We start from the raw sequence: 12,153 nt of genomic DNA on the forward strand, positions 1-12,153 counted from the left end.
AGGGAAATGCAAATTAAACTGCAGTAACTGTATCAATTCATACTCTTAAGTGTGTCAAAAATAGAAATTTATAATAGTACCATATAAGTGTGGAGCAATGGGAACTCATAAAATTTATGAGGTGCAGTTTAACATCTACTAAAGTTGAAGATGTGCATACCTCTTTCTTGAACCTAGTAATTCCACTCTTATGTTACCATACAACAGCTTACAACATGTATACAAGGAATCATTTTTTGCTGTTGTGAAGATTTAGAAATGACCTAATAACAATATAAAAACTACTAATATTCTTAAAAAATTTTTTGGTGGGCAGCGGGGATTCACACTGTGGAATACTGTACGGCTAGTTGAAATAATCAGATTAGAACTATGTATACAACATATCTCAGGTGTAATGATGAAACAACTCAGTTGCAGAAAGATACAATATACTATTTAAAATGATACATATAAATTTTTTTGTTTAGAAATGGACATTCCTAAGAAAATTATTGAAACTCAATTCAGGAGTATTTACCTATGAGAAGGATGGAATGGAGTGTGATTGAATAGTCTGCATTTGGGGGTTGGTTTTGTTTTTTTATGATACTGGGGATTGGCCACTGAACTACATCCCCCCTTTTTTATTTTTTTAAATTTTGAGATGGGTTGTTGCTAAGTTTGCTGAGTATAGTCTCAAATTTGTGATCTTGCGTCATTTCCCGAGTTACTGGGATTATAGGCATCTCATCGTACACAGGCTTTTCTTAGAGAAAAAAAAAAAAAAACCTATGCTGTTGAATAAATAATATGGCCCACTACCACACCTTGGGGAAAATAAATTGGTTGTAATTTCGACAATTTAGGGTGGTGTGCTTTAAATATAGTTGTTAAATAGGTCTTAGATTGTTGAATTTCAATAAGGCATTGAAAAATACTATATTTATCTAGGTGCCGTACCCATATCTCTGCTGATGAAAAAGCTGCTGAAAGGAGTCGAAAGGTATTTAGAACATATTTAATGATAATTACTCATTTAATAAAATTGGTAATGTTTATGTTAGAGTTGAAATAATATTAGCTATATTAACTGAGATTTTTTTCAAGGATGTTTTTCTCAAGAAGTTCATATAATCAACTTGTCCCCCCTTAACAAAATTGTACTGTTAATGTGCTTTTCTCCCTTTTAGTTCTACGTCCCCCAGAGAGGGAATAATTGAGTTCAAATGGGTATGAAGCCTATGAAAATTTATTTGCTTATTTGAAAACTAATTGTATATTGTAATGGTTTGATGTGAAACAAGCTGGCATTCTTACTTGTAAGCCTAGGCTTGTACTTTTCAGTGGTCCAAATTGAGCCATGAAATTATAAACTACCTTTAATTTTTTAAATGTACCATGTTACTGTGTTTTCTTTATTTAAGAGATAAAGGCAGTGATGGGGATTAGGTTGAGGTGGAGGGTGGCATTTCATTTCAAATTCTCTCAAAAACCCTGCAGCATGATTGTTTGGCTATTTGAGGATCATAGGAAACATGTGCATGGTTGTAATCATTTTTCATAAATATCACTATATTTGGTTATTTTTGTTTATTCTAAAACATATTTAGATGGCAGAGCTTTCATAATAGCTTATTTACATAATCTTTTGTTTTATACCCAAATTATTACAAGCAAGTACTTGCAGTGCTTTCCTTTATTTAAATTTGTTCTATCTTATTGCATTTTTTATTCTCCCATACTATGTTAATGTACAGAGGGTTCAACTTTAGAAAAAATAATGTCTTTACCTTAAGAGTTTTTGGGCACTGTAAAGGTAATGATGAAAACAGACAGTATCAGGAAAGATAATTAACAGCCTCAGAAGGAGAATAAAAACAAAGCTGTGTAAGATAGGAAATGTAATTATTCATTAATATTAATATTCATGAATATTTATAGTGTCAGAATAGTATAAACACCCTCAGTGATTTTTTTTAAGAATTTGTATAACTCTGAGTAAAATATGAAAAACCTAATTTTATTCTTGAAAAATGTCTAAATACATATCACAGATTGTGAAGTGAAAGGGAAGAAAAAAGAGAAGGATATAGATACCAATACCCTCATTTTACAAAGTGGAAAGTCAGAATCTATTTATTGTTATAAAACAAGAAATTAAGAACTATATATTCAAGTTGCTAAGGGATCTAGTGAAGAACTAAAATTAGTGATATAGCTATATTAGAAAAATAGAGTGGCAAAGATACAAAAATGATGTGAGTTAAATCCTTTTCTGCATAGCAAGTAGTCAATAGACAACATGAAAACATATAAGTTCTTCATGTATTTTTAACCTTACATTTATGTATAACTTGTTCATAAGAAGTAAATAATATTTAAAATTGAAATAGAATAAAAAAGAATAAAGGAAGCCTAAGGGATACTGAGAGTGAAGGCAGACTTTGCTGGGAAAAATACAATGTTTGAGTTTTAGGTGTTAAATTTTAAGTGCTATGGACGATTGGGGGGGACAAAGGGGAGGGGTCATCAGGTGTATGCAAAAGGGGAGGTGTAGGATTGCCTTGTGTGTTTTTGGAATTTCTAACAGTTAGGAGTGGCTGGAGAAAAAGGTGATTTAGAAGAGTAGAAGTTGATCCTTTATTGAGCTGTGAAAGATCTTACAGTATTTTTTTTAATTATTTTAAAATCATTTTTCCACTAATCAAGATATTTTTCATATAATTTGTATCATGAAAATTAGTTTTTATAATAATAAATTATATAAATAAGCTTTACAAAAGATCCCATGTTCCAGACCGGATATGGTGGTGCATGCCTATAATTCCAGTGACTTGGGAAGCTGAGGCAGGAGGATTGCAAGGTCAGCCTCTGGAAATTAGCGAGGCCCCAAGAACTTAGCAAGATCCTGTCTTAAAATAAAAACATTAAAGGGGGGCGCTGTGGATGTGGCTCAGTGGTTTAGTGACCCTGGGTTTAATCCCTGATAGCAAAACTAACCTCAACAATGAAAGATGCCATGTTCCCTCTTGCTCACATATTTTTCCTCATTTGAGAACCACTGAAATTGAGTTGGAAATTAATATGATTATATTAGCATGTATTTGAATTTATACTGTTGACATTGTTGAAATTAGATTTGGAGGAAGGATAGAGTGGTATTAAGATGAGCAATCAAGAGGCTGTTATAACAATCCAGGCAGAAGATGATGGGTACCTGAGATAGAGCAATGCTGTTTGGGATAGTGGTAGAGGGCAGGTACATGTGAAAGATGTTGAGGAGGCAATCTCATTTGGACAGGCTCCACAAATTCCTTTAAAACTGAAATCTGATTACTGGAATGACAAACTACAGAAAGAAGCAGAAGCTTTTGCCTATTATCGCCGGACACACACTGCCAATGAGCGGCGGCGACGTGGTGAAATGAGAGATCTCTTTGAAAAATTGAAGATTACATTGGGATTGCTTCATTCTTCCAAGGTTTCCAAAAGTCTCATTCTTACGCGGGTAAGTGTGTGTCCAAGAGAACCTTATAGATAATATGGGAAAGGGGACCCATTGCCATGTGATGGAAATTGAAATAGAGCTACTTTAACAACTGAATGTGTACTAGCGAATGTTCAGCAAATTTCTTAGAGGGGGAAATTGTTAAATTGAGTCAGAGTAGGTTTTTATTAAGCTAATTTAACAGAGTTATCTTCCTTTAATAAAATCAGAAACTCTAGGTAACTCTGTTTACCACATTCTTTTTACGTTGTTCCTACTAGTACTTAGAAGAGTTTGTCACAGTATAAAGCATAGCATAAGTGATATATTCTTTTAATTGTAGATGGACACAGTGCCTTTTTATTATTTGTTTTTATGTGGTGCTGAGGATCTAACCCAGTGCCTCTCACATGTGCTAGGCAAGTGCTCTATCACTGAGCTACAACCCCTGCCCATAAGTGATATTTTAACATACTTCATAACAGTTGACATTTTAAAAGAAAATCTGAAATAGTCACACTAGGAGAAGTTTTAACTTTGCACATAGAATAGCTAGGGTAGTTTTGTTTAAATTGCTTTTAAGTAGAAGTTGGAGATATAGCTGGGCATGGTGGCACATACTTGTTATCCCAGCATCTAGGGAGTATGGGGTAGTTCAAAGCCAGCCTCAGCAACTTAGTAAGACCTTGTCTCAAAACATAAAAAGGGCTGGGAGTGTGGCTCAGTTGTTTAAGTGCCCCTGGTTTCAGTCCCTGGTATTGTTGAGAAATAATAAGGTAAGCATTCATATACCTCTAGCACAGTGTTCTTTCAACCAAATGTATGCTAGAAGATTAAAGTTGATTAAAATCTAAACTGAACGTGAATATTTTCTATCTCTCTTCATGAAATAGTAGAGCACCTGTTACTCAGTGATATTTTCTTTGAAAATAATCATTATCTACATTCCCTGAAAGTATAACCCAGAAAACTCCATGTGGTTTAACAACAAAAAAAAAGTTCTTATATATAAATAGTTTTTTTTTTTTAAAGAGAGAGTGAGAGAGGAGAGAGAGAAAGAGAGAGAATTTTTAATATTTATTTTTTAGTTCTCGGCGGACACAACATCTTTGTTGGTGTGTGGTGCTGAGGATTGAACCCGGGCCACACGCATGCCAGGCAAGCGCGCTACCGCTTGAGCCACATCCCCAGCCCATAAATAGTTGTTTTAAATGGTATTTTAAAGATCTCTAAATTATTAATTTATGATTTTGTCACTAAGAAAGCTGTGTGTGGGAGCATTATGCCTATAATCCCAGTGATGTGGGAGACTAAGGCAAGAGAATCTCAGGTTTGAGGCTAGCTTAGGCAATTTAGGAAGACTCTGTTTCACAATAAAAAATAAATTGGGTTGGGGATATAACTCAGTGGTAGAGCACCCCTGGGTTTAATCCCTAGGGTTTACCCACCCACCCAATTTATTAAAGAAATTTGTTAGCCTTCCTTGTTTTTGGCAAAGAATGGATCAATTGACATAATATTGCTATTTCTTTTCTAGGCATTCAGTGAAATTCAGGGACTTACAGATCAAGCAGACAAATTGATAGGACAGAAAAATCTCCTGACTCGAAAACGAAATATTCTGATACGGAAGGTATCATCTCTTTCAGGTGAGATAAGTAAATGGTCTTTGATAAAGAGCATAGTAACAGCTTTAGCAAGGAGAAATCCTCGGTAGACCTTTCCAGATACTATTTAGTTTAAGGCTTGGTGTTCCCTAAGTTTATATCAGAGTTATCTTTTGACTGGGTGGTCATACTTCTGGATTATAATCACTCTTGCCTTCCATAGTTTTGGGGAATATAGTTAAATCAACTGGATTTCAGTTGACTCTATTTCTCATTATTATGTGGGGTCATTCAGAGAGTGATAATTTATTCCCTATCAACCTGTAGGTAAGACAGAAGAAGTGGTCCTGAAGAAGCTAGAGTATATTTATGCAAAACAGCAAGCACTAGAGGCACAAAAAAGAAAAAAGAAGATGGGATCAGATGAGTTTGATGTGTCTCCCAGAACTAGCAAACAGCAGGAAGGATCTTCTACATCATCTGTAGATCTCGGACAGATGTTTATAAATAACAGGAGGGGGAAACCTTTGATTCTTTCCAGAAAAAGAGACCAGGCCACAGGTAGGAGGGACATTCTTTGCTTTCCTTAATATAGATGAACATCAATTTAATTAGTGGACTGAATGTCTTCTCTTGGCCATAATTTTAGTTAAATAAAAATGAATTATATAAAAAGTTGAATTAACATTAGATTTTTATTTCCACCTTTATACACTCAAGCAACTCTTGAGAAGCTAACCAGTTATGATTAACATGTTGATCCTAATTCTGATGGTAGTCTATAGTTAGGTGTTTTAAGTAAATGCCAACTTTTCAAACTTTATATATATATATATATATAAAATATATTCCCCCACCCCCACCCCTACCCCTCCTGGCAATTCTGCCAATGGGTTGAGAAAACTTGGGTCTGAGACAAATTGGATTTTTTTTTTTTTTTTAATTTAATTTTGAGCTGGACATGATGATGTGACCTACTTGGGAGACTTAGGTTAAGAGAATTGTTTGAGCCTAGGAGTTTAGGTCTGGGCAACATAGTGTGAGACCTTGTTTCTTTTTAAAATAAATAAATAAATAATAAATTTTTCTTTGTTGAATAGTCTCTGTTTCTCATCAGATCTATTAAGGAACAAGGTAAATTGGTTTTAAGTTCTTTCTATTTGATTCTGAGAGTTAGGCTATACTGATTTTATATTATTTGTTTTTATCCTTAAAAGAAACATATCTTTTTTTACTCAGGCTAGCCCAGTGTACAAACCAGAAAATATAGCTTAGTTTATTAAAACCAGATGGATACTAAAATACAAGTTAGTTTTAACATTGCCAAATCCAATGACATTATCATCAAGAAAGGAATTTGATAGTATTATCTCATTTCACAGTGGGAAAAACTGAGGCCTGGAAACTTGAAATACTTTATTAGAAGTGGATAGGAAAGGAAACCTAGGGATAAAATTTTTCTTCATCCTGTCTGTCTGTCTAGTCCGTCAAAAGCATTCCATTGAAAAACTGCTTCCCTAGCTCTGTTCCTCAACAAATCATTTCTTTCCCTTAGGGAGAATCTTTGAACAGGTAACCAATACTCAGTGAAAAGTGGTTCAAAAAAGCAAGCTCCGCTAGTTTAGTTTTACTAAATTGAAATTTACTTCTTGTTTTTCAAGTCAGAGTTTGGTTTTGGAAATGCCTCCTAGACTCCTGGACTACAAAATTGAACATATTTTATCCATAACTAATTTCTAATCTTCCTTACAGAAAACATCTCATCCTCTAATACTCCACACACTTCTGCCAACCTCGTGATGACCCCACAAGGACAAGTGCTCACTTTAAAAGGTCCCCTATTCTCAGGACCAGTAGTAACTGTTCCTCCTGCTCTCTTAGAAACTGATCTGAAGCCTCAAGTTGCAGGCAGTACTGTAGCTCAATCAGGTATGTCATGTTGACTCTATGGGTAGTGGAAAAAAGTTCTCACTGGTGTCTTACAGTGACAGAGGTAGCCCTTGGTTGCATTCTCTAATGATAAAAAGCTGTTCTGTTGGCAATGCCTTGGTGAGAGATAACATGTTTAACTTGGTCTTGTGGCACTGATTAGTGTATTTTACCTGGGATTGGGGACTATTTTGTGAACTCTATTTTTTTCCTAAGTAGAAGAATAAAAAAAGATGTCAAAGTGAAAGGAATATGTTGAAAAGTCATTATCTTAATTTTTGGTGTTAATAAATATTTATCATAAATTTTTATGTTATACTCAGAAATCATGCACCTCCCACATTACCAGCCTGTTTCAGTTTGAGCACCACTCCTTTTGGGGGTAAAGGGTTAAAAACGTGTCATTTTGATGATTTAGGTTTCAGGCACCAAAATTTCTGTTAAAAAAAGGGTAAAGGGGATCCTCATCAATATTAAAATCCTAGTTACTTTGTTGCCATTGCTAACAATAATTCTTGTCTATACTACTACATCCACTCTGGAGGACTCCTCTGTTTCTTTTACTGTGCTCCTTCTAGGCTTTCATTTTACCTTCAAAGTAACAGCTAATTGGGTGAATCAAGATGCATTTCTGTCTTAGGATGAGAAGTAACTTGGCGGGGAGCTTTTCTAAAAAATGATTCAATGGAACTTTTTATTAATAATGGAATACCAGAGGGTCTTTTGGTTGTATTTTATTTGACTTATTATATTTCTTTCTTCTTGACAAAAGTAGACTGGTGAATTTTAACAATTCCCTAAGGTGTATGATTGGTGAGGAGTGGATGGGACAATTACTACTGTAGATCCAAATGAATTTTTCCTTTTTTTTCCCCAAATTTTTGTTTTTCAGAAAATGATGACTTATTTATGATGCCACGGATTGTTAATGTGACATCCTTGGCCACAGATGGAGGCGTGGTAGATATGGGTGGCAACAAATATCCACATGAAGGTACTGATGGGAAGCCACTTGACCACCTGAAAGGCACTCTCAGAAATGAAGATACCTCCTTAAAAGAATTGGATAGAATCTCTTCCAGAGGAAGCCATAGAGATGGCAGAATGGCATTGGGTCCAGCACAAGTTTTTCTGGCAAATAAAGATTCTGGTTTTCCACAAATCATTGATGTTTCCAGTACGCAGGAAGCACAGGAGTTCTTACCTAAAAAGATTACTGGTGATATGAGAGGGATTCGGTATAAATGGAAAGAGGGTGAATCAAGAGGGGAGAGACTAAAGTCTAAGGAATCTCCATTTCATAAATTAAAGATGAAAGATCTCAAAGACTCAAGCATAGAAATGGAACTGAGGAAAGTAGCATCAGCCATTGAGGAAGCAGCTCTTGATCCCAGTGAACTGCTAACTAGCATGGAAGATGAGGATGATACTGATGAGACACTTACTTCGCTGCTCAATGAGATTGCCTTTCTTAATCAGCAACTAAATGATGACTCTGTTAGCTTGGCTGAACTGCCTAGCTCTATAGATACGGAGTTCTCAGAGGATGCTCGGCAGGCTTTTATCACTAAGCTGTCCCCCGGGAACAGAGCAACTTTCCAGGTTGGCCACTTAGGAACAGACTTGAAAGAGTTGTCTGATGATATTCAAAGGGAGAGTGACTCCATCAGCCCCCTCCTCTTGCACTTGGAAGATGATGACTTTTCTGAGAATGAAAAACAACTTGTGGAAACAGCTTCTGAGCCAGATGTCCTTAAGATTGTTATTGACTCCGAGATAAAGGATTCCCTTCCTTCCCACAGGAAATCTAGTGATGGAGGGAAGAGTACATCTGGCCTCCCTACAGAGCCTGAAAGTGTGTCCTCACCGCCCATCCTACACATGAAGACTGGTCTAGAGAACAGCAACACAGATACTTTGTGGAGGCCTATGCCAAAGTTGGCACCTTTAGGTTTAAAAGTAGCTAATCCTCCTAGTGATGCAGATGGTCAGAGTCTGAAGGTGATGCCTTGTTTGGCACCTGTAGCTGCCAAAGTTGGGTCAATTGGACACAAAATGAACTTAACAGGGAATGACCAGGAAGGCCGGGATAGCAAGGTGATGCCTACATTAGCACCTATTATGGCTAAATTGGGCAATCCTGGGGTCTCACCAGGTTCTGCAGGGAAATGAACTTTTTGTCCTCAGGCTGTGAGGGGAAATTGAATCTCAACTCCTTTCTCTGCAGACATCTGTTTATTTGTGTCATGGAACTATGCTCCTTGATTGGCTGTGATTGTATATATGGTGGATAATAATGGAGAAAGGGGGTAGGGGTGCTGGCCCTGGTATAAGAAATACTATGAAATTCTGATCATGTTAAAATGTGTTACCTCACTTGTGGTGCTGGGTCCCCTCATCCTAAAATGTGATCCATTATTGAACACGAGGTGCCCCTCTTACCCAAGGCATTGATAACAAGACTGGCTCTATAGTGGTACCTAGTTCTCTCCCCAGAGAGAAAAGGCTGCTTGAGACTTTGGAATTGCTATGGACTGAACTGTAGTTGATAATAATTAGATTGTCTAAAATCTAAGGAATGTGATACACTTGTGCAAAGGGATTCAGAAGAGAGTTTTTAGTTGGCCTTTTAATAATAGGGAAAGATAGGTACCATGAAATACCAAAGTGAAGGATTTTATGTGACTCAGCAAAATCGTTTCTTTCATATCCCAACTAGCTTTCATTCCCTCACCTTTTCAATCAGAATTAACAAATTTAAGCCTTCTGGTAAAGTAGGGATGAATTTAACTTTTACTATTAAGGTAATTATTTTGAGATGTTAAAGTGCTCCCTTATTGTCTTTGTAGGTATTAAAAAAATTATTTCATAGGGCCAGAGATTTCTGGAATATGTATTTTGGAGGTAGACATGGAGGGAGCCCTTCCCCATTCACAAATCATATCACTCTAGACAGCTAATGTGAAAAGCATTCTCTGTCCAGACCAGAGACAGTAGCCAAAATTAAACAAAAACAAAAAAAAAAAAAAAAAAAAAAGAAAACAAAGAAAAGAAAAAAAATGGGGCTGGATATTTCCTAAATTAGCCTCCTGGTGCTTGAAGGTTTCATTCACTGTTACCTGCACATGATGTAAAGAAAGTCAAGTCACAGTAGGCACTCTTTACCAGGGAAATAAGGCAGTATTTAAATCACAAGATATATTTTTTATCTGCTACCATGGATTCAATGATCTGTAGAGCTTTTTCACTCATTTGCTGTCAGGGTATGAACTGACAGCCTGTAAAGATAAAGATATTTATATTTTTGTATAGTTGTTTTCATAGATTTCTCAAAGGCTGAAGTTTTCAACCTAGAAGATGAGATTTGTATTGAGTATAGAAATGTTTCCTATCTAGTTTGTAAATAATCATGGTGCACTTGAGGGGTCTCTTGGAAACTCCTGGGGGCAAGAATCACTATTCTGAAAATGTATAGACTGGGATTTAGCTGCTGCATTTTGCCTTTCTTAAATGATTATATTTCGGAATGTAACCCCTGTTCTGTCTTCACTGACAGGATTTGCTTGTGTTGTAAAACACTAACACAAGAGCTTCCAGTGCCTGGGCTGTGCCTGGGTTATGCTGTTTTCTTCTATATCCCCTGCCTTCTTTATCCCAAGTCCCACTCAGCATTGTTCAGACCTAGGTTATGAGACCAACTTTGGAATGGATCTAGCCAGTGAATTATTACTTCCATATTGATTCCTTTTCTATTAACTCTGGTAATCAACAGATTGAAAAGGATGGGAAAATTTACTCTGCGAAGTGCCCTGGGGCAAATTCTTTGTTGGTTTTGTGCTGCTTGCCTTTCTAGACCTGCTTATCGGCGCTTAACCTTCACTCATTGCTGAAGAAGCTTGAAGTAGTTAAAAGAATGCTCCTCATTATTTCTTCTACTCTTTACCCAACAGATATCATCCAATGCCTTAGCCAAGGAGTCCAGCCCCTGTCTTCCTTCCTAAAAATTGTTCTTGGAGATGCCAGTTCTTTAACCTGGGTATAGCAGTTTCCCATTATTTCGTTGTCTCATCCCCACATTTCCTCCTGACTTCCCAAGGCTTTTGAGGGTCAGCCAAGGAGCAAGCAAGGGAGTGAGTAATCCTCAGGAAAAGAAGGACCATTTAAGCTTTTGAACACTTTCCCTTCCTTAGAAGAAAATAGGCAGATGGGCCAAGGTCAGTTCCTGATTAAAGGATATTTGGCTGTGCTTATATGAGGTGAAAAAGACAGAAATGAGGGATAATTCCCGGTGTTCAGAGAAAACTACAGATGTCATTACAATCCCCACAAGCGCCAAGACACAGTGTTCTTAAGACAGAGCTAATTTGAGGAGAGCTCAGTCTTCAGAACAAACCTGCAGTTTTGGTAGCAATCTGAAATCTCCAAAAATGCTTACCCTTTCACCTTACCCTAGGAAAAACTGATCTATGAAAATTACACGTGTGATTATGAAAGATGAAGTTGAAAGAGAAGAGTTGAGGAACCTGGAAGACAGTGAGCTCTCACCCTAACTCTTATAAGAAGCATGATCTCAGTAGACCAATAATTCGCCTTTTTATACAACTGTAAATAAATGGAATGTTTTTAAGAATATAATTATGTCAGATTTAGCATTTTCTTTTATATATTAAATATATATATATATATATATCTTTCCTTTTCTGCTTTTGAAAGTGACTATTTTTTTAGAAACAAGAATAGAAGTTGTTTGGCAATTAAAGGGCAGGATGTGTAAGCCTGAAATAAATTAGTTGTACTAATGAAAGCAGTACTTGGTGTTGGGAGGTTTGTGCCGAGTTGGAGTATATAATTCTTAATGCCCTGAGACCTATTTAAGAGCAGGTATCTTCAAAGTAGTTTTTTTTAATGGGAATTTCTTCCTGTTTGCAAAGTTTTTGACATGCCATTTGGGGGAGGTTTATTATTCTAATCCTTGTAGTATGTCTGTCATACATGGAGGCTTCAAAATTTTGTACAACCTGATAGCAAATATTTGTTTCAGAAGTAATTCTACAGTGAAGAAGGCTAGCCTAATACTTTGTGCAAAGGCAATTTGTTACCTTGGGAAATAACAGGACATAAAACAACAATCTAAGTAGCTAAGGACAG

General features: G+C 36.3%; 1 protein-coding gene across 2 annotated transcripts in view; it reads left to right on the top strand.

Annotated features, from left to right (window-relative positions):
• The window catches only part of Mga (MAX dimerization protein MGA), a 129,357-nt gene extending 119,305 nt beyond the window's left edge, over nucleotides 1-10,052 (top strand). For both annotated transcript variants that reach the window (XM_026390625.2, XM_077800306.1), the window contains exons 19-24: nucleotides 934-985; nucleotides 3,284-3,490; nucleotides 5,007-5,118; nucleotides 5,404-5,637; nucleotides 6,829-7,005; nucleotides 7,898-10,052. In XM_026390625.2, the coding sequence (XP_026246410.1) occupies nucleotides 934-985; nucleotides 3,284-3,490; nucleotides 5,007-5,118; nucleotides 5,404-5,637; nucleotides 6,829-7,005; nucleotides 7,898-9,177 (2,062 nt within the window). In that variant the 3' untranslated portion in view covers nucleotides 9,178-10,052. The remainder of the gene's footprint in view (nucleotides 1-933; nucleotides 986-3,283; nucleotides 3,491-5,006; nucleotides 5,119-5,403; nucleotides 5,638-6,828; nucleotides 7,006-7,897) is intronic.
• Nucleotides 10,053-12,153: the final 2,101 nt, after the last annotated feature.

The sequence above is a fragment of the Urocitellus parryii genome, chromosome 6 (genome assembly GCF_045843805.1).
Source record: "Urocitellus parryii isolate mUroPar1 chromosome 6, mUroPar1.hap1, whole genome shotgun sequence".
NCBI lineage: Eukaryota > Metazoa > Chordata > Mammalia > Rodentia > Sciuridae > Urocitellus > Urocitellus parryii.